Source organism: Ursus maritimus, unplaced genomic scaffold (assembly GCF_017311325.1).
Source record: "Ursus maritimus isolate PB19 unplaced genomic scaffold, ASM1731132v1 scaffold_7, whole genome shotgun sequence".
NCBI lineage: Eukaryota > Metazoa > Chordata > Mammalia > Carnivora > Ursidae > Ursus > Ursus maritimus.
This window is the reverse complement of record NW_024426885.1, coordinates 82,780,272-82,807,901: the sequence shown is the minus strand read 5'-3', so window position 1 is coordinate 82,807,901 and position 27,630 is coordinate 82,780,272. Positions and strand designations below refer to the sequence as shown.

Genomic DNA, 27,630 nt, shown 5'->3' with positions numbered 1-27,630 from the left:
TATTGAATTGTAAGTATATGTAATTGTATATATTTTATACACATACGCACACACACACACACACACAAATTTTCTGGATATAAGGACTATGTCAGATACTGGAAATAATTCCTCACAGTTTGTGGGTTGTGCTTTCATTTTCTCAGTGAAATCTTTCAGAGAGCAGAACATTCTTAATTTTAATGAAGTCCATTTACGATTTTTTCCCCTTTATGGTTGTATATTTTATGTCCTGAGAAATCTTTACCTATGCAAAAACAAAGATTTTCTCTTGTGCTTTCTTCTAGAAGTTATATTATTTTATTTTTCATTTAGGTCTGTAGTCTAATTTGAGTTGGGTTTTGTTTGTGATGAAAGACTAAGGTCAAGATTCATTTTTGTCCAGATAGATATCCAGCTGTCTCGGCATCATTTATTGGAACAAATTATCCTTTCCTCATTAAATTACTGTGGCACCTTTGTCAAGTATCTATTGCCCATTGGGTTCTATTGATCTGTATGTCTATCCTTAAGTCAATACCACACTACTGTCTTTATTATGGTAACCTTATAACAAATCTTAAAATCAGGTAGGGTAGGTCCTCTAACTTTTTCTTTAAGAGGTTTTTCAGTCTCCTTTTTTCCTTGCATTTCTTTATGAATTTTAGATTCCACTTGTAAATTTGGTTTTGGTGAGATTACAGTGGACTTTGTCAGTCAATTAGGGGAGAATAGACATTTTAACAATATTTAATCTACCAGTTCATGAATGTGGCCTATCTTTCCATTTATTTTGGTCCTCTTTAGTTTGTCTCCTACTTTCAGAGTGGAGGTCTCACCCATTATTTTTTAGAGGTATCTGATATTTTGGAAATATGATAAATGAAATTAGTTTTCATTTCACTTCATCTTCCAGTTGTTTACTGTGAATATGAGAAACACAGCATGTATATATTATTATTACATCCTGTGGTCTGACAGAATTCATCTTACATTTTTTCTTTCTTTTTGTCTTTTTTTTGTGTGTGTAAAGCATATAGGTTTTTCTACCTACATAACCATGATGTCTCCCCCCTCTCCCCACAAAAAAATTTTTACTTTTTCCTTTATAATTATCATGCCTTTTTGTCTTTTGACTTATTGAACAGGAAAAGACTTACAGTGTTTAACAGAAGGTGTGAGAGAGGTTATCCTGCCTTGTTGCCAGTCTTAAGGGAGAAAGTCGTAATGTTTCACTAGGAAGTATGATCTTAACTGTAGGTCTAGATGCCCTTTATCACAGTGAAGAAATTCCTTTTTCTTCCTAGTTTGTTGGGAGCTTTTATCATGAATGGGATGTTGAATGTTGAAGTCTGTCAGATACTTATTTTTTTTTTGCCATTCATTGAGATGGTTATATATTATTCTCCTTTATTCTTCTAATATTGTGAATAACATTGATTTTTTTAATGTTAGAGTTTGCATTCCTGGTATAACTCTACCTGGTCATGGTGTATTATGCTTTTTTATATATAGCTGGATTCTATTTGCTATTTTGTTAAGGAATTTTGTATATATGTCATAAGGAATACTGGTATGTAATTTCCTTTTCTTGCAACATCTCTTTGTCAGTTATTGATATGAGAGTAGTAATGGCTTCATGATATAAGTTAGGAAATGTTCCCCCTGTTTTCTGATTTTGGGTTAGTTTTTTATTCTTACTTAAATGTCTTATAGAATTTATCATTAAAACTGGGCATATAGTTTTATCTTTAGGAAATGTATTTGATTATGAATTCAATTTCTTTAATAATTATGGAAGATATTTAGATTTTCTATTTCTTCTTATGTCACTTTTGATAAGTCATACTTTTTCAATAAGTCCGTTTCATTTAAATTGCCATATTTACTGGCATAAAGTTGTTCTAATGCCCCCTTATGATCCTTTTGATGTTCATAGGGTCTCTAGTGGCACCTCTTTTTATTCTTGGTGTTGACAGTTTATGTTTCTCTTTTTTTGTCATGGTCAGTCTTCTTATGGATCTATTGACTTTATAAATCTTTCAAAGAGTGAATTGATCTTAAATGTATTTTTTTTGGTTCAACTTTCAGACATTTATTTATTCTCCCACATTACCAATCATGGATTATTATTAGTCAATTTTCATAATTATGAGTGGCTACATCTCCCATTTCCTCAGGAAAATGGCACTGTTGAGTGACTGGCATCCAGTGAGAACTCCAGTCTTTGGTCAGTGTTACAACTCTTGGCTTCACAGCCCCATGAGCCCTCTTTGAGGTGACCTACTAATTGTAAATTTTGATGAACAACTGGATATATCAGGCATATAAACATTTATTAATACCTATGATAACATAGCACTGTTAACTAGGCTTGTAATGATCATTTTGCAATATATACAAATATCAGATTGTTATGTTGTACATGTGAAACTAATACAATGGCACATGTCAGTTATACCTTAATAAAAAAAAAAGACAAATAGGCAATATATCTGAATAGTAAGGGAAACATCATAGATTGAAAAATATATGAAGATATTTCAAATTTCCCCAATCGTTAGAGAAATACAACATGAAGTAATTATTTGTAGCTTTATATCCAACAAATTAAAATAATTAAAAAGCTATATGATCTCAAGTGTTGACAAGGATTTGACACAATAGGAACCCCATATGTTTTTGTTAAAAGTATAACTTGGCAAAGCTGATGTGTGAAAAGCTTGTATTATATAGAAACCATGAGTATGTCCCAGAAAATGCTACATACACTTGGATGTAGAAACAGTCCTGTATGGTCAGTCAGGGGTGTGTAGGAATGTGTTTATTACAGCATTATTTATGATCATGAAAGCTGGAAGCATCCTATGTGTTTATTTCTGAGAAATATTATTAGATAAAAATAATAGAAATGTTAAAAAATAGAGCATGCAGCAATTAAGAAGCAGTGAAGTATGGAATAGAGTATAATGTAATACCATTAGTATCATTTATAAGTATTCTACAGCTTACAAAAATGCAAAACTATCCAAGGAAAAACACCACATATATTAGAATGACATCAGTGGTGGAGAAAGGAGTGAGAAAATGTATTTTGTGATCAAGGATTAAGAAAAAGGGGGAAAAAAAGCAATAGAGGAGACTTACACAGTCCAACAGAATAATATGAATGAACTGAATAGCGTAGTCTCTGTTTGAGGTCCCAACACATACTCATACACACACACACACACACACACACACACACACACACCCCAAGAAGTAAAACAAAAAGCCAGATTAGCTAACGTTCTGGTATCGGAGCTGGTTAAAAATACAATGGTACATTCATACAATGGAATATTATGAAGCTGTTAAATACAGTGAAATGCCGATAGGGAACAATCTCAAGTGTTTCATATTAAGTTTAATAGCACAGTTGTGAACTCTGCGAAGAGCATGGTACTATTTGAGTTATAACAAAGAGTATATGTGAACGCTTGCACATGCACAGACGGATTCTGGATAGACACAGAAAACAATGGTGACAGTGATTGCTTCCAGGAAGGATAGCTAGATAACCGACGGACAGCTGTGGGAGGGGAGATTTACATTTTGCCGCATATCATTTCTGTTTAATTTTATACCCTATTTGCATTACCCATTCAAGCAAACAAAAGAAATGCACTGTTAAAAAAATTAGGGTTGATATTGAAGAAAGGGTGTGCATTTTACCCTGTATAAGGAAATGTGCAGTATATGCCAGAAAAAAATAACTAGTGATGATTATATTTTAGACATTATCAGTCAAGGGCATAGACTGTGTCAGTTACATCTGATGTATTCATTTTTAGGGATAACCTTATTCCCTGGATACTGCATAAGATGTTATCCTTATGACATATAATTTTACAGTATTTACAGTGTATAATTTTGTCTTCTTCGCACCCTTGTGAGGCAATGTATGGCTACCTTACAGTTACCTACTTTCTTATTGCTTATGTGAATTTCAGGAAGAAAGGGAAAGAGTTCATAGTTATAAAATCCATGTTTGGGTTTCATGTCACTTCCATATTTCAAATCATCCTCATTTTCATTTGATGTTAATACATAGTTATAGAACATCTACTATGCCTAGTTCTGGGGATTCAAAAATGAGTAAAGCCATTTTTGCCCACAGATAGCTCTCAGGGGAGGCAAGGAAGAAAGACTAAATTTTCAACATTATTAAATGGTATAAGCATTAACGCTCAAGTGTCACAGCGCAGACGGTTTAACTCAGCTTGGTGATGTCAGAGCAGTCTTCGTAGAGGAAGTGTGTTAGTTATCTATTGCTGTGGAACAAATTTCCCCCAAAACTTAATGATTTAATGAACATTTGTTATCTCAAAGTTTCCGTGTTTTGGAATTTGAGAGTGGCTTAGTCAGGTAGTTCTGGATCATGGTCTCTCTTGAGGTTGCTGTTAAGTTGGTCAGGGAAATGGGCATCTGAAGACTTCACTGGGGCTGGAGGATTTGCTTCTAGGAGAGCTCATTGCATAATTGTTGGCCAAAGGATTCAGTTTCTCTCTGGCTGTTAGCAAGAGGCCTAAGTTCCTTGCCAGTAGACCACCTCAGAGATGCTTGAGTGCCTTCACATAGCAGCTGACTTCCCCTAGTGTGAATAAGAGATAGCGTGAAGGGGAGACATCAATGCCCATTACAATTACTTCTATCATATTCTGTTTGTTACAAGTGAGTCAGTAAAGCAGCCACACTCAAGCCCACAGTTTTTGAAAGGCACTGTGACAAAACATTTGCAGACATGTTTTAAAACCACCTACTTTACCTACTTTAAAGTAGGTAAAGCTAGGGTAAAATTTAGAAGGATGAATAGGAATCACCCAGGTTCCATGTATTCCAAGAGAATGGTATGTCTAAAAGCTTGGAGACACAAGGGAGCCTTGCACATGGGGATTTCAGCTTTGTGTGGCTAAATGTAGAGTTTGAGAAGTGGCAGGTAATGAAGTAGAGGAGGCAGAGATTGGGGAAAAAAATAAAGGTTTCTCTATTTAAAAAAAATAATCTAATGACTCTTGGGAGAATGGGTTGAATGTGAACATAAGTGGAGGTGAGGACAACAGTTCGGAGGCTATAAAAGAAGTGTAGATGAGGAGTGTTGAAGCCCCGAGCTTAGGCAGTACTGTGCACAGAGCAGACAGGACAGAATCATTTGACATTTAGAAGTAGAATCAGCAGAAGGACAAAGGGGGTGTCAGGGATGGTTTCTGGCTTGGTAGATGTTAAGTACATCCACATTCACACGGAACACAGGGGTCAGAGCAGAGAGAGATGGGATATTGGGGAGATTCCAAGTTTGACTTTAAACATGTTGAGTTTGGGGCGCCTGAGTGGCTCAGTCAGTCAAGGGTCTGAGTCTTGATTTCAGCTCAGGTCATGATCTCAGAGTTGTGCTCTACATGGAGCCTGCTTAAGATTCTCCTTCTCCCTCTGTCCTTCCCCTATCCTCTCTCTCTCTCTTCCTCTCTAAAAAAAAATAATAATAAGAGTAAAATAAACATGTTGAGTTTGAAATGCTTGTGAGACACTGGACAGACTCAGTTCCATTTGTAAGTATAAAGCTGAGGCTGTCTGCTAGAGAGGAAGAAAGGGTTAACGATTTTATTTATTAACTTATTTTTTAATGGGAGACTTTGGACATTTTTTATGCTAAGGGAAAGAACCAGCAGCAAGCAGGAGGTTGAAGATAAAGGAAAGGAGCTGGATGAAGTATAATGTCTGAGAGGGTGAGGGCTGAATTCAGAGCATGGATGAAGGGACTGGCCTAATATAATAGGGAGAACACCTGCTCCCCTAAATTTGGTGGGAAAGAGGTAAGGATTGAAGGAAATGTTGAAACCTGTGTTCATGGAAAGTCAGGACAAAGCACAGAATTCTTGCTACATGGGTCCTATTTTCTGTTGAAATATAAAATGAGCTCATTTGCTAAGGGGGCAGAGCGGGAGAGGGCTGGCCTGTGTTGGAAGCCTTGAAGAGAACAATGAAGATTTGCCAAATGTAGCATTCTAGGTTGGCTTTTGTTTTTTTTGCCTCCAGCACTATGTATATGTCCTCCCACTGCCTTCAGGCCCCCCGTGTTTTCTGATGAGACACTGGCTGTTAGTCTTATTGAAGATCCTTGGATGGGTTGTGTTGCTTCTCTCCTGGTCCTTTCAAGATTCTTTGTCCTTCAATAGTTTGATTATAATGCGTCCAGTGTGGATTTCTTTGAGTTTGCCCTACTTGGATTTTGTTGAGCTTCTTGGAACTGTAAGTGAATGTTTGTCATCACATTTGGAGAGTGGTCATTGTTTCTTTAAATATTCTTTCTACCCGTTTCCTCTCTTCTCCTGCTGAGATGTCCATTATGTGTATGTTGGCACACTTGATTGTGTCCCACAGGCCTCTGAGGCTGTTTATTTTTTCATTCCTTTTTTCCCCCATTTTTCATACTTGATAATTTCAGTGGCTCTATCCTCAGGTTCATTGACTCTGTCTTTTGCTCGTTTAAACCTACAGGTGAGCCCCTCTAGTGGATTTTTATTTTTGGTTATTGTATTTTTCCAGAATTTGTTTGGTTCTTTTTTATAATCTCAGTCTCTTTATTGATATTCTCTATTTGGCGAGACATCATTCTCATACATTCCTTTTGTTCTTTAGACATGGTTTATTTTAGTTCTTTGAACACATTTAAAATAGCTAATTAAAAACCTTTGTCTAATAAGTCAGGGGCGATTTCTGACTCATATTTTCCCCTGTAGGAGACATACTTTCTTGTCTCCTTGCATGTCTCACTATTTTTGTTGAAAACCAGATATTTTAAATAGTATAATATGCCATCTCTGGAATCTCCCCTCACCCGTGTTTTGTTATTATGCTTGTTGTAATTGTCATCATTTGTTTAATGACTTTCTTAACTAGTTTTGCACACTTTTTTTTTCTTTTTTATGTGTGGCCCCTGGAGTCTCTAATGAAAGTTTCATTAGCCTTATAGTCAGTTAGGGTTTGGGCAGAGACTTCCCTAAATGTCTGGCACTTTCAAGTCTCCCAGTCTTTGTTGAGAGAGGGGCTTTTTGTGCCTGTTGGGACATGCCTCCAACATACCAGCAGGCAGTCCTCACTTTAGCCTTCACTTACTGCCTGTGCGGAGCCTTAAGGTATCCCAGCGTTGAGAACTTATGGACTTCTCGGGTCTTTCCTGAACACACACACACACACACACACACACACACACACACACAGGCCTGGACATGAGCATTGCATTCTGGATTGCCAGGATTACACTGGAACTTTTCACAACCTGCTATGGACATGTCATTCCTCAGCTATTCTTTTTAAATTTTTGGTCATCTTGATGTTTGCCTCACTATTACTGCTGCCTCAGGCAGCTGCACTGTTAAAAAATTGCCTCTGATTATTGTCAACAAATGCCCTTGGGGAAATGATTGTTTGCACTGGGCAAAACAAAGGTCAAATAGAGAGAAGCCTTGCAGATGGGATTTTCCAAGGAACTACCATTAAGGGAAAAATAATGATAGTTATCTGTGAATTGGGCTTTGGAGGAATTCTGACTCCATTCTGTTCCCCTCTCGAGGTGTCTAGGTTGGTGATTTTCACCGTAATTGAGAGGCTGTTGGTTTTCATTGTGCCATGTAGCTGGGAAGAAGGGGCTAGCAGCAAAGCAAGTGAAAACCCCAGTAAGCCTGCTGTCCTTGCAAACATTCATCCACTTTGATCAAATAACATGTCCCAGCTTGTTGCCAGACTGTGGCTAATTTCCAGAGCTCTGAAAAAGTTGACTTTGACAGTTTTTTCCAGTGTCCTCCTTGGTTTTATGAAAGAGGATTTTTGGAGGTCTCTACTCTCCTGCTGATGACACTCAGCAATAAAAACTAGAAATAGCTGTTTTGTGGGATGTAACAGAGAGCTCGTTGCGAACAGATAAAAAGATTGCAGAGAAACATTAATGGTCCCATCGAGATTGGAGACTATGAGTCAGTCTAGTGGCAGTGCCAATCTGTCGTGTGCATGTGCTTTCCAGCAAGGTCAGCAGAGCAAGTAGAGATGTTGAGGACAATGAAGTACTTGAAATCAGGCAAAGGTTGGGGTTGACAGCAACTAAGGAGAAGAGAAATAGGGCAGAAGACACCGAAGGCTATTTAGATAAGGGAAGCTAACGTGTTCAAGGAGTGAATGTGTTTGTGCAGGAAATGAGGAAACTAGGAAGAAAAAGTGGTGATGAGAGGATGGCATGGTATCTGAAAGTTGGGAAGAACCATGTCGAGAGAATCATGTCGAGAGAACCATTGATTGTTGGTTGGCGAGGTGGTGTCACCGAAGTTCCATGGGCAATAGACAGGCTAGTGTAGTATACCCCACCGTGAAGGCTGAGATCCTGTTTCTTGTCCACCAGTGTGTCCCCGTATACAATAGAGTGCCTACCTCGTAGTAGGGATTTGACTGTTCTTTATGGAAACTACATAAGAAAGATTTATTTTCTAATTGAAGGAATCAATAAGGGGAGAAAACGACGTCTGAGTTAGGTGTTGAAGGGATCAAAAATGTCAAGTAGAGAGTATTTGAGGCAGAGCATTTCTGCCAGAGGGAAAGTATATCTGATGTAATGAAGTATAGAAGGAGTTGAGGGGTGATTGGTAGTCTAGTTGGGCTAAATTATGAGCTACAAGTGAGAAAACACGACTGGATGAAGGGGAAGGATTAGGACAAAATATGGAATAGCTTGAAAGCCTAGCTAAGAAATGTGGATAAATTTGTGCAAGGAATTCTAGCCCCAGGAAGTTTTAAAGCAAAAGCTCGATGTGTGATCACAGTTTACAATAGCAATAAAACTATGGCAACAGTGGGAAGGAACAGATTGGAGGGGGAGAGTGCTCGGAGATAGAGAGACCAGTTGGGAGGCTTTGGAAAATTTGCGATTTTCAGAACAAGAATGGTGAACGTGGAAATTGAAAGATAGATGTGAGAGATTTTATGGAATAAAGCAAAATAAATCTGGTGATCACTGAGATAAGATTAAAAACATAACTGTCTCTGCTGCCCTTGCTGACATTAAAAAAAAAGTTAAGGACATAAAAATTTTGATAAAATTGAATCTAACTCTACGTACTTAAATGTAGGTTAAAACTTATTTTCTATTCATCAGCAAAATGCTTATATAATACACACTGAATATGAACTCAGTATGTGAAACGTACTATCTTTGGAGTATTGTTCTAACTAACGTTTTAAGACATTTGAAAAAGTAGGTAAGGTATTCTTATCTCAAGGTTTTATCAAGGTTTGAATTGTTTGATTAGAAATAATACCAGGCAGTTGAAAGGATAACTGGTTAGTATCAATAATTTTAATAATTGTTATGTAAACACACCTGAAGGATTTTAGATATGTGTAAAAAAATTTTTAGGTATGTATAAAATTTTAAAGATACTAGCTTGCCTTCCTTCATAGCTTAATTTAAGTAACTTACATTTTTAATACATAATTAGATCTTGACTGCCCCCTAGTGGTAAGTATCTTTTAAAAGTAGGGTTTGGAGTGCAGCATGTATGGACGCTTTAGGTCCCATTTGGTTAGTCATTGGCGTCTGCCCTCTTTGTGCTGGGATCCCTGGGGCCCCGGGAACACAGGATTTTATCAGGCCTTACCATTTATCTTGAGGTGGTTTGCTAAAGGCATAATTCCTGAATTTCTTCTTTGAGTATCAATATCCTTGATAAAATTCACTGGGAATACATCTGCTAATGGCTCTTTTTTTTTTAAATGTAAATTATTATTATGTTCATTATAACATTTATACATACTTACATGAGTTAGAATCACTTACCAAACTTCTATGAATGTATAGTGTTTAAAATTAAGGAAGGCATAAGAATTACGTATTTGGGGGAGAGCTCTATGACTTTGAGACTAGCACTGCCCATTAGGTATTTGCCGGAGCTCCTGTGTCCGGGCTCAGGAAAGTCTTTGTTCCTAGATTCAATCTCCTAGGTACTTAAAGAGCACCTACTCTGTGTCCAGCTGATCGATGCTACAGGGTATGCAAAAGAAATTGTGACAGGTTGCCTGGGATCTTTCTTTTTTTAACTTCTATAGATTCAGATTTCCATTTAATATTAGTATTTTATCAAGAAATAGAATGTTGAACTGTTGCTTCTGGCAACCATGGTTGTAAGTGCCCTAAACTAAATGTAAAAAATACAGAGTAGGAGCTATGAATCATACAGACATTTGGAGGCAGATCCGTGGAGGTTACAAGTCCCTTGCATAATGGTGTCTGTGAATAGCATGTGTGTTTCCAGTTCAGGGCGAGTCTGATCGATGAGTGGAAGAATAATGTGGAAGCTAAGGTCAGGAAAAAAATACCAGGACCAAGAAATTCTGCATTGTCACCTGTGATTCCCACACATTTTCCATATGCTGCCCCCTATTTTCATTATCAGTGTATAGAGATGATTCATGGTAAATCTTATTACCAAGAGAAGTTTGTAGTGGCTTTTACAGAAATGATCTGTTACATTTTTATACCAAACTTGCCTTCCAACATATTTGATTTAAGCTCATATGAAAATTTGTTTGCTTTCCTTGAAAACACTGTGTATGGGAGTGGGGTCCGATGGCCTGAAAACATAAAAAGGGAGAAAAGAACCTGTGAGTTTTTTAGTATTTCAGTTTTTTAAAGAACAGAATATTTTATCCTTAGAAAATTGGGAGTTTAATTTATTAGTGCATGCTGGAATATGGTGTACGATTTTACCTGCAAATGTTGACATAATTAAAAATATGGATAACTACATGGGAGCTTTTTTCTTTCATGAAAAGTAAGTTCCAAATGTCCATGTGGATCACGGTTCATATTCTGTATGCCTTAGATTAGTTCAGGGAAGGTTGCAACCATGACTTAAGGAAGTAATGGATCAGTGTGCTGGTACTTCCGGAAATACTACATCTGAAAATTTGACTTCTGTTTTTTTTTTTTACTGCACTATTTAGATTTTTTTTTTTTTAAGTAGGCTCCACACCCAATGTGAGGCTTGAACTCATAATGTTGGGATCAAGCATTGCGTGCTCTACCGACAGCCAGCCAGGCTCCCCCCAAGACTATTTTCTTAATAGCAGTAACTGCCTCGAAGTATCATAAAATCTGATAATATTTTTTTCCTCAAAAAGCAGTTTGCTTTCCTATCTCTAAAAAATCATTGTTACTAAGTAACAGACATGAGAGTTTTTTATCCTTCACGATAGAGATGTTTCCCATTCAGGCTCCTGTCGTCCACCCCCAACCTGAATGTATTAGAACCAAACTTTTTCCTCTTCAGAGGATTTCATACACGCAGCGTTCTCCGTATACTATTATAAATGTCTTATGTTTAAACTCTATTAACATATTTATTTTTCAGCAAGCTCTTTGCATGTATTGCATGATGTGAGTCTGTGTGTGTGTGTGTGTGTGTGTGTGTGTGAGCATGCGTGCAAGGTGGCATTTTGAATTTGAGGCTGTCTCTACTGGAGACATGACAGGTGCTTGGAGCAGACTAGGTGATTAGGGGTGTGTATGGGTGTGTATGGGGGGGAGGGAGATGGAACAACAAAGTGTTGCCTATTCAGAAGCTTAACCCAGCTTTTGAAAGATTTTCAAGAGATACAGTTCACCTGTATGTCCTGCAATCAATAGAAACACCTTAGTCTGTTGTTTCTTTATGCCAGTCTAAATCTTCAGTAGGTGATCTGGCTGTGTGTTTGTTGGCACCCTTGAAAGCTTATTTGGATTATTTTCATAGTCCTTGTTTGTTCATATCAAATCAGTGGTAAAGTTATACAACTTCTATTACTCGTAAGATCTTTCCCAGCTCCTAAAAGGAGAGCACGTGAGAACTAATACTTAAAGAGCACCTGTTGATTCTGTGTCTGCCATGGGAGGAGGAGTGGAAAGAACAGGGGCTGCAGCATTAGGCAGCTCTGGAATTCTTCCATCTGGGCATTGTGTGACTTGGGTCAACGTCACTTCAGTGTTCTCTTCTGTCTAACCCAGATCTTAGCTGAGCTGACGGTATATCCTTTTTGACCTGTCAGCTCAGTGGACCCTTGTCTCCATGCCCTGTGATTACCTAGGGGCTTATGTTCTCATGGCTGTCCTGGCTCCAGGCCCCTTGGTCTGAGGCTTTGTACTCTTGGCATTTTCAATCCATATGCATCTTATTTTTACAAATATATATATATATTCTCCCCCCTCCCTTTGCACCACACTGGTCCTTGATGTTGGAGTGACACTTTTCTTTCTCCCTCGAAACTTAAGCACAACATTTGTGTGTGTAGCACATTACGGTGAAGGAGTGAGATATTAGTAAAGTTTTTCCTTTAGCCATCCTGCCTGGGAAATTTGTCACTGGTTACCCTCTGCTATTCATCTCTTTACCTTGTTGCTTTCTCTCTCCTCCTCACCTTCTGGCTGCTTCTTCCTTCTTCTCTCTCACCCACAAATATTTATTCATATCTTGGGCAGAACAGTTCAGATCTCTTTTATTGGCTTCTCTCCGTCCATGCCCTCGAGTTCACCTCAGATTCCACTGCCAAACCCCAAGAGGCTGGGAGGCTTTTTCCTGCAGTTAGCTCCCTCCTGAACCAGGGACTTATGGAGGAAGCCTTGCCCAACCTTGCAACGTGACTGAGGTGTGATGACCAGTCTCTCCAGGGGAAGCCCTTGTGCTTCCCTTTCTCCAAGCTGGTTCCGTGGGATGGGGGCTGATTATCTGTATGAAAACAGTTCATAAAATGTGAGCCCCGGTAAGAGAGACGGTATGGTTACCATCATCCCTGTAAGTTTAATTGCAGATGTTACCGGTCGTTCTCCCCGCCTTCAGTTTCCCATCTGGTGATGCCCAGGATCTCTTTGCCTTCACAGGGGCCAGAGCCGAAGTGTGCAGCGGCACCGGGGAGAGGTTCCGAATCTTCCGCGCCGAGAAGACTTATGCTGTCAAGGCAGGAAGGTGGTATTTTGAGTTCGAGGCCGTCACTGCCGGCGACATGAGGGTTGGCTGGAGCAGGCCTGGCTGTCAACCTGATCAAGAGCTTGGCTCCGACGAACGTGCCTTTGCTTTTGATGGCTTCAAGGTGAGTGGACTTGGCTGAGCCCCAGATGCCCAAGTTTGTAGGCTCCTGATTTTGTAGACTGCCATGACCCGGGGCAGTACCCCTGGGTGTGCCTTCCCTGCTGTCGCTCCTTTGGGGAGGGCAGGAAAATGAGGACTTTCTGGAGCACAAACCCGGAAAAAATAGTTCCTGGGGAAACTCTTTTCCTTGTGATCTCAAAATATTTCCCCCTCCCCCACAGTTAAATTCAAGAAGTGAAACATTACTTTTCCATTGTTATCCAAAAAAAAGGAATCATCTTTGTCTATCAGGAGTGTTAAAAATGCATATGCTGATTAAAAATGCATAGGCTTTAACATAGCAATTCCACAGAAGGACTTATCCTCAAGCAATAGTAAATGATAGGTATGCACATTTAATAGCCATGAGAATGCTGAAGACAATGTTTAAAATCACAAAAAGTTTTCATTTTCAATATTATTAGTAGCTTTTCTTAAGGTGGATGGAAGCTGGTCAGGTGCTTGTTTTATCATTTTCTTGGACATTATATAAATATTTAAAAATTATTTTATCGTATAAAATATTTTAAAATAAAAAATATGTGTATATGACTAGCTACAGTAGGATAATGATAGCCATTTTTGATTGATAAAATTATATTTTATTCCTCTATCTTATTTTTCTTATTTTTGTGAATTTACATTCCTTCTCATATGAAGGGGAAAAGTTATTTTTAATTACAAAAAGAAAATTACAATACCTAAACAGTCATGAGGAGATTTGACATTTGGATCCTGAGGGCTGCATGTGAGGGGAGCATTTCTGGCTAGAAGTTAATATTGTCTCTTCTAGAACAGTTGACCCACTTCGTTCTGAAACACCACATTTCCTGAACCTGCTTTTTACATCATGTGGAAGATTTAACATCTTTGTTACCTAATTCACTGGAATAGATTTTTCTTTAAAAGTACAATGGGTTGTGCTCGGGAATAATCCTACCATTGCTTTGCATTGGTGACTGTACCCCCTTACCTATCAATTCACAGTGGAGGCGATTCTTAAGCGGAAAAATGAAAAGATTTATTTGACAAAATAATATAACTAATTTTGTACCCATAAATCAGTGGAATAAGCTTAGAGATCCAGCAGTCACATTATCAAAACTATGTTTGAGATGTATTTGTAATATGGGATTTCACCTATGTATAAAAGACATTGTTGGAGTATATATTTAATTTTTGGTTCATTATTTCAGTAAATATCTTAAGAATATTTTTAGGTTTGATTTGAAGCTTTTTCGGTTTTAGTATATATTGAAATGCTTCAAGATTTCTATTTTGTTGATGGATCAGTGCCCTTGGTTCCAACGAATGGGATTTTATTTTGAAATAGATGAAAATTAGAATGTCATTTTCAATGATAAATGCTCAGCTTCGTTCTTTGTATTTTGGGGAATAGAGAAAAACAACCCATATCCTGGGTAGTATTTGTTTTAGTGAGAAAAATTAATTTCTAAAGACTTAGAGGTTTTTTTTTTTTAATAGAAAATATTTTGGGTTAGATTTTTAAATTAATCGTTTCTCAAAATAATGAAATAGCCTTGGGGTCTTTCCTCAAGATTCAATAACATACGATGTTAGTATGAGGCATTCGGAATTCCCAGGCAACGGCCCGTCAGCCAGGGCATCAGGCCACACTGGTGCTTGCGTTGACCTGAGCCCCTCCTCCTGCTGCGTTCATAGAGGGAGCTACTGGGAGTCATGCCAGCAGTGGTGGGTGGGTGGGTCCCGTTCTCCTGGCTTTTCCTGTGACAGGTGACTCTTCTGTCCCTAGGCCCAGCGGTGGCACCAGGGTAACGAACACTACGGGCGCTCTTGGCAAGCGGGCGACGTTGTGGGGTGCATGGTAGATATGACAGAGCACACCATGATGTTCACGCTGAATGGTGAAATCCTTCTTGACGATTCGGGCTCAGAGCTGGCATTCAAGGACTTTGATGTTGGTGATGGTGAGTATTCTGCGTTTGGTGTTGCTTTTAGGTTTGCAGCGCGATGGAGCGAGCGTTTGCTCTCCTGCTTCATAACCGGCCATCTCTGAGGGTGAGCGAGCAGACGGGTTGCAGCTGTAAATTGCAAGGTTGCCATATGGCTTATCTGATCAGACACCCTTGGAATTACTTTAGCAGAAACACCACCTCTGCTGCTTAGCTAGGATTTCAGTAAGGTAGGAATGGCTTTTATGCGTCTGAATAAGAAAATAGATGGCAGGCGAAAGGATAGTTTTCCACAAACGTGAAATTTTCGCTTAGAACTTCTCTGTATAATCAGCTACTGATAGCTCCTTTCTGTTCATTCATTTCACAAAAATGTAATGAGAACCTGCCACGGGTCATGCCCTTTGCCGGATGCTGAGACGGCAGAGTTTAGTAAGCCATTGTCCCATTTTTATGTAGATTCCAGTATACCAAGGGAAGTCAGTACTGGAGTGCTCTCTGTTTAGTGGAGAAGCTCTGAATTGCAGAGCAGTCTGCGGAAGCACGCGGCAGGTCTCTGAGATGACCTTGAGCAAGGTTGTAAAGAAAAGGTGAAAGCCCTCTGTGAAACAAATGGAAAATGAAAGCGCATTTATTCATCAGAGCTGTACTTCCAGGGAGGTGGCCACTGGCCACATGGGGTTATTTGAATTCACATTGATTGAAATGAAATACTGTCAAACTTGAGTTTCCTTGTTCCATTTCAAGTACTCAGTGCCCACCTGTGGCTAATGGTACCCTCCTTGAGCAGCACCGATGGAGAACACTTAGGGCATCACAGAAAGTTGTATTTGATGGTGTTGCTGTGGAGCATGTAAACAAGGCAGTACAAAAATACAGGACAAAAAGTAAAATATTATATAAATATCTCATTTTATAATGAACTAACACATTTTATTTTCAAAATGGCTTTTGGAGGGGTGCCTGGGTGGCTCAGTTGGTTAAGCGACCAACTCTTGATTTCACTTGGCTCAGGTCATGGTCTCGGGGTTTATCGAGCCCCACAAGCCTCACGTCCACCTCAGTTCCTTGCTCAGTGGGGATTCTGCTTCTCCCTCTCCTTCTCCCCTCCCCCTTGTTCATGTGCATGCGTGCGCGCACGCTCTCTCAAACAGATGAATAAAATCTTAAAAAAAAAAGTCCCTGATCCTCAAAAAGTTAGCCCCCTCATTATTTGCATTAAGTTCTATATTCATTCATTCATTAAGCTTGTAAGCAGGTATGACCGTCATTTCTCAAATACAGATTTGCAAAAGTGATAGGAATTCTACATTTTTTTTAAAGATTGTATTTATCCGGGAGAGGGAGAAGCAGACTCCCATTGAGCAGGGAACTTGATGTGGGGCTTGATCCCAGGACCCTGAGATCATGACCTGAGCCGAAGGCAGATGATGAACCGACTGAGCCACCCAGATGCCCCAGAATTCTACATTTTTATAATTTAATTTCTATTTTGCACACCTGTATCTCTGGGTGGTGAAACTGCCCTCTACTAACCCATCACCCATTTCCCTTTTTATGGCATTGTCTTTATGAGTGTTGGTGTATCAGGGGGAAGGTGGGAGAGGAACTTTTTCTGTGTTTTCTGTCTATACTGATGGATATGACCTGAGCTTCTATTTTTTTAATTGGTTGTTATTTAAAAATTATCATATACCATGCCTTCCTTCATTCGAAGGAAATGCCTGCGTGAGTTCCATTTGCTTAGCTTATTCCACATAGATTCAGAGAATGATGTTAGAATTACAAACAATGTGGAATGCCCATCCATACTATTTAAGCACATAGGAGATGTGAATGCTTGCAGTACTGTTTGCAAAGTCCGATCAGTCACCATCGTGGAGGTGAGACTCTAAGCGAGTCTGGCCAGTACAGTCTTATAAACATCGTTTTTGACTTTACAGAATTTTTAAGATTTAAAAAATGACTGGAAACTGATTTTGGTACCCCTATTATAGAGTTAGCATAGCATTCTGATGAATTGTCTGAAAATTTTATGGTGCGTATTGTTGGGCTTTTGTTGGAGGTGTTGGGGAGGTATCCTTTTGGTCTCCAAGGCAGGTGATTATTTTCACATAGCTATGATCATTCACAATTAACTTCATAGAGGCCACTCATAATTCTAAATCTTCTTCCATAAAATGGAGTTTATCCATGCCTGTGACTTGAAAATGCTTTTTGGAGTGGAATTTTCCATTTCCCTCTCAATTAACTTTACACAGCTTACTGAAAAATAAGAAATTCAATGGGCCTGTTCTGGGTATAACTGTAACGGGAGGCCCTGAGATGGGCTCCTTAATTTACCCATCACCACTGAGTGATAGCCCTTGAGACAACTAGGGTTCAAAAGAGCAAGTATGAAAAACCACAGGGACATGCTGTTGTTGCTGAAGTACTGGCAAGGGCCTCCTTGGAGCCAGTCTGCTCAGCGGGAGAGAGGAGAGGAACTTGAGCACGTGTGGTGCAGCCTCAAGCGCTCCTCTTGGTCGGGAATCACTTAGATGTGTACGTAATTCTCCCAGTCCATATGCTCTTAGCTAATCAGGAGTCGTTTTTATCACAAACCGTGTTGCCTACAGTGGCTGGCGTTCATACCGTGACCCCCAGCGTTCTAGTAGCCAGTCCAGCTCAGACACCTGTCCCTACGGAGGAACCTGAAATGAGTTCTGACTGAGTCTAGTCTATCTCAGGAAAGCCAGAGATGATTGCCCCAAATCAAATTTGGAACTAAAGCTTTTTTTTTTTAAGTAATCATTTTTATATGGGGCATTTCTTAATATCCTTCCTCAAAAACACAGTGGAGGTGATTCCTACCATGTTAGGTGGGGGACAAGAACAGGGCTAGTAGATATTGGATACACACACACATACACACACACACATACATACACACACATACATACACACACACACATACACACACATTTCCATTGATCTTACCACATAGTTCTTTTGATTGCTTTAATAACCTGTGTGTGTGTGTGTGTGTGTGTGTGTATGTTTGAGTTCATGTCTCTGTAGCAATAAGGAGAAATGATGATGATGGTAAAACATGCCAAATCAAGCATGGCACAGATATAAAGACATGTAGATGTAAGAAGAATTTAAATACAGAACACTTACAAAATCTTTTAGTACTTTAGCAACTATAGTACATTCCTGTGCTAAGAAGACTGTTATAAAAAAAAAAAAGGTCTGTCGTAGTAAATTCTTTTTCAAACTTGTGATATGACAAGAAACGAAATTGGAAGTGATAAGAATTGGAATAAAGGGAACAACAAATCTATCATTATTTGTGGATAATGTAATTATTTGCAGGGAAAATGGAAAGAATCTATAGACGTTTCTAGGAATAATTGAAGCATTTAGCAAGTTAGTGTTTCTATACTAGATGCAAACCTGAAACTAAATTAAAGAGAAGATAACAGTCACAGTAACATCAGGTATTTTCAGTAACTAGTTATCACTCTAACAGAAGGTGTACAATGCCTTTACAGAGAAAATCATTAAACTTTATTGAGAGAGTGACTTTATTAGAAATTTATCATATATGGTCAGCTCATCTTTGACAAGGATACCAAGAATACGTAACGGGAAATGGATAGTCCGTTCAATAACTGGTGTTGGGAAAACTGGATTTCCATGTATAAAAAAAGCAATTGGACCCTTTATCCAATTTTGGACCATATACAATGTTTTTGTGACTGTCCGCAAAAATCAGCTCAAAATGGACTAAAGACTTAACCATAAGACCTGAAAGTGAAATTACAAGAGGAAACTGGGGGAAAGCTATTTGGCAGTGGCCTTAGCAATGATTTTTTTGGATATGACACCAAAAGCAGTCAAGAAAAGGAAAAATGGATAAGTGGAATTACATCAAATTAAAAACTTTTTGCGCAAGAAAGGATGCCATCAACACAATGAAAAGGCAACCTATGGAATGGGAAAAAATATTTGCAAGCCATATATCTGATAAAGGGTAATTTTCAAAATATACAAGGAGCTCCTGCAACTCATTGGCAAAAACAACAACAAATAGCCTATTTAAAAAATGGACAAAGGAGCTGACCAGATTTTTCTCCAAAGAAGACATACAAGTGGCCAACTGTTATATGGAAAGGTGCTCAACATCACTAATCACCAGGGAAATGCAAATCAACACCATAATAAGATATCACTTCACACCTGTCAGGATGGCTATAATCAAAGGAAAAAAAAACTAAAGATAGGAAATGTTGGTGAGGGTGTGGAGAAAAGGAAACCCTCTGCACTGTTGGTGGGAATGTCAACTGGTACATTGCAGTAGCCAAGGTAAGAAAACAACTTAAGTGTCTGTTGACAGATGAATGAATAAAGAAAATGTGAAATACACATACATGGAATATTACTCAGCCTTAAAAAGAAGTAAATTCTGCCATTTGTGACGACATGGATAGCTGGAGGACATTATACTAAGTGAAATAAGCCAGATGCAGAAGAATAAATATTAAGTACTACATGATACACTTAGATGATGTATCTAAAATGTTATAGAAGTAGAGAGTAGAATGGTGACTACCAGGGGCTAAAGAAAGGGAGAAATAGAGAAGTATTAGTCAAAGGATATAAAGCTTCGGTTATACAAGATGAGTAAGTCCTAGAGAGCTCCTGCCTTAACTGTAGGCCTGAATTACATGCCTAAAATTTTGCAAAGAAGGTAGATCTTAAGCGTTCTTATCTTACCCCCCACACTAATAATGATGATGATAATGATGATAAAAATAAGAGGGCAGGGGTAAGCTTTTGGAGATGATCGATATGTTTATGGTGTAGATTGTGATGATTTCATGGGTGTATACTTACCTCTAAACTTGGCAAGTTGTACACACTAAGTATGTATAGCCTTTGATATGTCAATCATTCCTTAATAAAATCGTTTAAAAAAGAGATTTATTACTCAATAGGTGAGAACTGTATTATGTTCAGGGAGAAGACAATAGCCTTAAGATACTAATTCTTCCAAAATTGATATATAGATTCCATCCAAACATCATGCTTTGTCTTATAAAGTCTCAAGAAGTTTCTCATGGGGCTTGATATAATGTTTCCAAAATGTATATAGAAGGGTAAAAGATCAAAATCTCTAGATTACTTATGGTAAAGAGCAAGGATAGGGTATATGTTCTATTGTATTTATTTTGAAGGATAAAATAAATAAGGTTTTTTTAAAGATTGATTTATTTATTTTAGAGAGAGAGAGTGCATGCGTGTACGTGCATGCAGCGGGGTGGAGGGGGAGAGGAGGAGAGAGAGAGAGAGAGAGAATCTTAAGCAGACTCCATGCTGAGCATGGAGCAGGATGCAGGGCTTGATCTCATGACCCTGAGATCAGGACCTGAGCTGAAACCAAGAGTTGGATGCTTTACCAACTGAGCCACCCAGGCATCCCAGTAAGGATTTATTTTGAATCTGTAATCAGTAAGACAGAGTAGTATTAGTTCAGGGATAGGCAAATGAATCAATAGGATGAAGTAGAGAGGATAGAAGAACCCATCAGCCCATGTATGGAACCTTATAATATGATGGGTGGCATTGTCAGAGTGATGGGGAAAGGGAGATTGGGATAAGTGGGATTTGAATGAAAAAGATGAGACTGAATCCTTTCCTCACATCATATATGTGACAGCCAGCCCCAAATGGACTAAGGTTTTAAATGTCAAAATTAAACTTTTCAGTTCTTGATAGGAAATATAGGTAAATCTTTTTAGACGATGGGGTAGGAAACCTTTATCTTAGAGTAGAACAAACAAATAGAAACAAAAACCCTGTGGCTATAAAAGACTGCTAAATCTAACAAGTTTAAGAACTTTCATTAAAAAACAACCAAAAAAAAAAAAAAAAAACCTTAAAGGGAATGAAAACACAATTTGGGTAGGGGAACCCAAATGCAATGTAAACAACTGAAAAAAAATGTTAGTATTAAAAAAAATCATAAAGAACTGAAAACACTAAGAAAAACGACAAAAAGCCATGAGTAGACATCTCATAGGAGAAATTCAGATGGACAATAAACATTTGAGGAAATATTTGTTATTATTAATGATCAAGGAAATGTAAACCATAATTAGATGCTATTTTAGATAGATTCTGTTGGCAAAATTTTTTTAGAGTTTGGGCAATACCAAGTGTGACCTTCCCTAGGATCTCTTTCCATTGCTCTTAGGAGTGCACATGGTGCTGTCACTTAAAAAAACAGAAAAAAAAAAAAAGAAACAGTTTGACAGTATCTCTGAAAGTTGAATATTTACATTCTCATACTCATGACCCAGAAATTTTGCTCCATTCCCCAATGACCTTTATATGTCTCTACAGCAGAAGACATGAACAAGAATGTTCATAGGAACACTGCTCTCAGTGGCCAAAGCCAGGAAGCCATCCAATCAATATACACCTGTAGGAGCATGGATGCATAAACCGGGACCTGCAGTGACAGGTGCAATGGGAATATTTCAAGGAGGGAAGTAAGTGCTGAAAGATAACTCTGGTAGGCAAAGACAGTGCCCCGGAAAGATGTCCATGTCCTAATCCCTAAAACCTGTCGGTAGATTACCTTACGTGGCAAAGGGATTTCACAGATGTGATTAAGGTAAGGATCTTGTGATTGGAAGATTCTCCTGGATTTTCTGGGTGGTTCCAATGTAATCACAAGGTCCTTTCAAGAGGAAGGCAGGAGTTTGCGGGGGGTGGGGCACAAGAGAGAGAAGGAGGGATCTGAAGATGCTGGTTCTGAAGGAGTAAAGCGTCAGGGTCAGGGAAGGTGGGAAGTCTCTAGAAACTAGAAAGGGCAGGGAACAGATCCTTCCCAGAGTCCAGAGTCCCTAGAAGGAACACAAGCCCTGTGGACACTTTGTAGCCCAGTAAAATCCATTTTGGACTTCTGGCCTTCAGAAATAGGAGCTAAGAAATTGGTTTTGTCTTAAGCCACTAAATTTGTGATGCTTTGTTACAAAAACAATAGGAAATGAATACAAGAATCATACAGGATGTTACCATTTTTGTAAAAGTTACAAACAACCAAAACTTTCAAAGTGTATTTTTAAAGTACATATAAAAAAAGTAAGAGACTGCTGATTTTAGGATTTGGGGTGATGGTTTCTTCAGGTGGATGGAGGCAGGGAGATGGGAAAATCAACATAATATGGTTAGATGTAGGCTATCATGAAGGCTCTAGGTTTTCCAATGGTGGTGGGTTAGCAGATGCTTATTACAGTGTCTAAAAAGGTTCAACTAAAGAACAAAGCAAAAGCAGGTCATGATGAGACTGTGTCAGGAGCAACAGTTTGTAACTAATTCGCCTTCCACTTCTGTGCCCTTGAGATTCTTAAAGAAGAAATAAGATTCATGTGCATGTGTGTAGAGTTTTGGGAATAATCTGGTAGAGAGGGAGAAATTGATGGTGAAAGTTTGAGAGACGATATTAACTGAAGTTCCTGATAAGTTGAAGTGGATGTGATCTCCAGCACAAATTATCAAGAATTTTTCCTTTTACAGCAGAGAAATTACAGGTCTGGGTATAAGGAATAGTAATGGCCTGTGTCTTATGAGCAAGTGCCTCGTGTTTGCAGATGAGCCCGCCAAGTAAAATGAACGGCGTCGTGTTTCCCACAGTCCCAGGTTTCTTTTCTTTGCTTTTTTCCATCTCCCTCAACTCCCTAATATTTGGTTGCCTTGTGTCCTACCTGTTACCTTGGTGCTTGTTACTTTCTTCTCTAGAATCCTATTTCTGGGGAGAGGTCTCCCATCCACGTTCCCACACAGGTCTCCAGGAGATAATACTTTTCAAAAGATTTGTGAACAGGAATTATAATGATGTGTCTCCCCTTTGGGGGATGTTTATCTCACTGAAATCTCTTCTCCCATTCTGCAGTTTTGGTGAGGTCGTGGGAATGGGATGATTCCCCCTGCCCTCTGTTCTTAAGGTCAGTCTGAGGCCCCCTCAGGGAGGGAGGAGCCCTTCATCGAATGCCTGAAGCTGCTCGAGCCTTCAGGGAGAAATGACCTTTTCCTTGGTGAGCTTTAGGGGTGGTTTCATCTCTTGCTTTTTGGTACCATCAGAACGGCAGAATCTCAAAGCCTGAGATTTGGTTTATTAGCCTAGAGAAGAGAAGCTAGGAAGAGTAGCCAGTGGCTTTTTCTCTGGGTCTCTGGAGAAACTGAAGGAAATCTTGTGGTCCACACATGATATAACCCAGTGCCCCAATTTAAAAACAGAGTCTTAATCCCAAATACCAGCTCATAGCAAATTGTACTTTTTATTAGCCCTGTGCCTCCTTCCCTGCCTTCCGAGGGTAATTTATTACTTAAAAGCACACTCATAGGGCAAATTTCCATGGGTCAAAAACTAATTATCGCTAATTTCAATTGGAATAATATGGATGGATTCCCGAGCCTCCCAGTTAAACCTCATTTATACTAAAGCCATACTATCCCCCTAAAATTATGTGAGTAGTACATGGAGTCATACCCTAACTTAAAAGGCATTCCCTCCTTTCTTGGTTCCTTAGTTTGGTTGTTGACCAGATCTACTCAGTCACTTTCTTAAGTGTCACACACTATACATTTCAGATTCCCTCACAAAATATAAATGTAGAGAAAAATGTAAATGTAAGAAAAGCAAAACAAAGTAGCAACAGTAAAGCAAAAAAGGAAACAAGGACAAAGTAACAGTGGTGAAACGTGCAAATGGTATGACATTTCCCTGACACACTAATGGTGCACAGAATTTCCTCTAATATGTAACTCGTGTCCCACACTTATTTGAAAGAAAAATTTGTGTAATATGAGCCAATTCTTACTACCGTGACGATGAATGCATGTCTGACTTCTGCCAGGGCTTGCCATCTCCTGATGCGTATGAAAAATCAGCTAGGCTTACTTAAAAAAAAAAGAAATGCCCTGTGTAAGTATTAACTGAAATTCTTCCTAGAGTTCAGATTCTTCTAATCCAGGGGTTCCTTTGAGAGCCCATGCTTGGGGCTCAGCAAGCATGGCTTCAGAGAAGGTGTGTCTGCTGGGGAATACAGCATTCTGCTGAATTCAATCACTCGAACCCACCTGTTACAGCCTGAATTGTGCCCCGTCCCCACCCAGACTCATATGTTGAAGTCCTAACCCCCTGATGTGACTGTATTTGGACCTTTAAAGAAATCATGAAGGTCAGATGAGTTCATAAGGGTCAGGCCCTAATCGGGGATGACTGGTCCTTACAAGAAGATGAAGAGACACCAGGGGTGCCCAGGCACAGAGGAAAGGCCATGGGAAGGCAGCCATCCCCAAGTCATGGAGAGAGGCTTCTGGAGAAACCAAACCTGTGGACGCCCTGATCTTGGACTTTCTGTCTCCAGAAATGTGAGAATAGATTTCTATTTAACCCAGCTAGTCTGTGGCATTTTGTAATTTGGCGGCCCTAGGAAACTAATACACTGATACACTGGCCCTCCGCACATGTGCCCTACTAACCTGGTAGCCCTCTTGATTTATGTGCGGAGCCTTCTGTTAGCAGTGGTTTGAAGAGCTAATCATACCCTGGATTTAGAGCAAGGAAGAGAGCCGTTTAAGATCTTGCCATATGGTGGAAGAATGGTTATTTGGTCTGGAGATTACCTGCATTTGACAAAGTCGGCTGTAGGTACATATCTTATGTTGTGTAAATGCGTCATCATATGGGAGCATTTCAGCCTCGTTGTCTCTTCTGTAAGTAAAGATCAGCTCCGGGCCCTCATGTTGTACATCTGTAATGATTATAACCAAATCCCGAACTGATGCTTTTGATGCTGTTTCTGCCACCTTGAAGGACAGTGAGCAAAACTGAATTCCTGGGGCTCAGACCGCATGGAATTCCTTTCCATGGGAGCAAAACAGAAGAATATTGTTGTAATTAAAATAACTGCATAGCTTCAAGCTGAAAAGCCCTGTAAGGAAAAAGAGGGGGAAGCATAACTTTCCATTACTGATTTTTATCATGCTACCTTTAAAAAAGAAAGAAGGAAACAAGAACATGGAACTGTCAGACTAACATATTCTTTTATGCTCTATTGAAATACTCCAACAGTTTAACCACTTCGTGGATACAGATTTAGAAAGTTTTCAACATGACATGAATTTAAGAGTAAAAGGACCTACCCGCCCCAGCTCCCCGCCTTCCAGCTCTCCCATAACATTTGTCCTTTCTGTCACTCTGCAAAACCTGCCATTGATACAGACCTCAGATGAATGTCTGTATCGCACCTGGGACAGTAACTTATTAAGGATATCCCTAGTTAAAAATTAGCGGGAGAGGAAGTCAAGACTATGAGTCACTGCAGTGGGGCCATCCAAACAGCCCCAAGGACACTGGATTTTTTGAGTGACGATAAATGCAGTTAGTTATAAGGTGGTAGAAAAATTCTAGAGTCTGAAGATTTTGTGAACTGGCATAACCTGTTTCATAGTTTTGTCTAGAATCAGAAAAGAGAGATTCTAGAAATTCTTTGGACTTCTCCAGGAATAAAACTTTTAAATATGTACAACTTTAACAAATGAGGGCAGCTTTTATTTTGATTATTTAGAGTTAAATTTCAGATGATCTCGTTTCTGTCTTTTTGAGTTTACGTGTATATTTTCCGCACATGTTATTTGGGGAAATTCACTGTGAGATGATTGGTGAGTTCAGTGAAAACCAAAGTCTGCTTAGCTTAAACTGACCAGTTAATTGATGTATGCGTTGTATATGTGGATGAAAAAAGGACACTTAATAGTATTCAGAATAAAAAATAAAACTGCCTACTGATCTTGATTATCTGAGGTGAGCCAAGAGCCTGGAAGAAAGTGTGGGAATGTCCCTGTTTGTGCCAAAGCTGGTTTTACAAAGTCTCTGCACTAAAGATGCACTTGAAACATCGTAAATTCCCCAACTCCTTACTCAGTGTATTTGTTAAGTCATTTTCTAAGCCAAAGTGGAATCGAAACAGCATATTTCACGTCTGAACTCCTGGGTTCTAGACCCAATTCTGAAAATAATTCTTGTATGGCTTTGGGCAAATAGCCTCTTTGTTTTCATTTTCTTAAAATAAAAAGCTCTAACTGGAAATGATCTCTTTATGCCCCTTCCCGTTCTAAAGAGCCCAGAAATCTAAGGCAAGTGTGTCTTATTTCCGTTTTACCCTCCCTCTTGCATTCTTGATTCAAAGTCTTGCTTCCCATTTAACCAGCTATAGGACCTTAGACAAATGATTTAACATCTTATTTGTTGAAATAAATAAAATAAAAGATGTTAAATCATCTTGAAAAATGAGGTTAATAACTTATAATAAATGGGAAAGTGCTTATACATTATCTGGCACACTCTAAGCCAGTATTAAGTGTTATTCTTCCTTCTCATCAAAGAATTCCAATGTACATTTTAGTCTAATATTGGCCATTTTTACCGCTTCTGGCCATTTGGTTTGTGTTATAAATGTGGATTCGTATCTGTAGTTCAGAAATTTCGAAGTCTGAAACCGTATGTTCTTATAACAAGCTGGTATGCTTGTGATCTGCTTTCTCTTCTTTCAGTTTAGCCCCTGCCACAGATTTCCCGCCCGCATCACACCCCCACATCCTGTGACTGCCAGCTCCTTTGCTGGACTTGCACGCTTGTCACATACCCCTCTGCTCCAGAACAGGGAGGCTTAGCAACGGAGAAAGTTAAAATTTGCTGAAGCCATCTGTCTTTTGTTGGAGGAAGCAGTGTAACCATACGTTGTAGCTACTGTTTTAACAGATTTACAAATGGCTAGGGTGGGTCTGGCTCAGCCCCAAGAAACCAGTTGGACTCATGTGCACTAAATTTAAGCTCCACTGCCAGGAAGAAAACTTCCCTTAGATATCAGCAGGCTTTGTTACTTGCAGGGTGTCAGTTAAGGTAACTGGAATAGAAAGTGCAGAACGCAAAGCACAGGAAGGTAGAACCAAAATTTCACTTATGCCGAGGTGTATGCCTGAATTCGTGGAAATCTGTCGTCTCATGTTGGAGTATTTGTGTGTTCAGCTTATTTCGAACTAATAAAGAATTGAACCTCAGTTACCATGTTTTGCTATGGGTAGTTATTAAGAGGGATGTCATTTATCGACCCATCTTGTTTAATTTATGGCAAACGTTCAGTAAGTCTTGATAGCATTTGTCATTTCCTGATGTTCTATTTTATATATGTATGTGTAACTATTTACTTATTATGCCTACCCGAAGGTAAGCTCCAGAAAGGGACTTTTTTCCATTCTGTTCACGGCTGCAACCCCAGCCAAGAACAGTGCTTGGCACATGGCAGGTGTTCATTAAATACTTACTGAATGGTGGGACCTGATACTGTATGGAGACAATGTTGAATAGTAACTTAGAGCAGGTGTTGGCATACTAAGGCCTGAAGCAGATCCAGTTTGCCACCTGTTTTTGTAAATAAAGTTTTATTGGAATACAGTCACGCTCATTCATTTATTTA

The 27,630-nt window shown here is 39.0% G+C and overlaps 1 protein-coding gene across 1 annotated transcript in view; it reads left to right on the top strand.

Annotated features, from left to right (window-relative positions):
* RYR2 (ryanodine receptor 2) overlaps positions 1-27,630 on the top strand; it is a 528,108-nt gene that overhangs the window by 271,438 nt on the left and 229,040 nt on the right. Inside the window, exons 28-29 of the mRNA XM_008689669.1 lie at positions 12,917-13,125; positions 14,938-15,112. Of these exons, the coding sequence (XP_008687891.1) occupies positions 12,917-13,125; positions 14,938-15,112 (384 nt within the window). The remainder of the gene's footprint in view (positions 1-12,916; positions 13,126-14,937; positions 15,113-27,630) is intronic.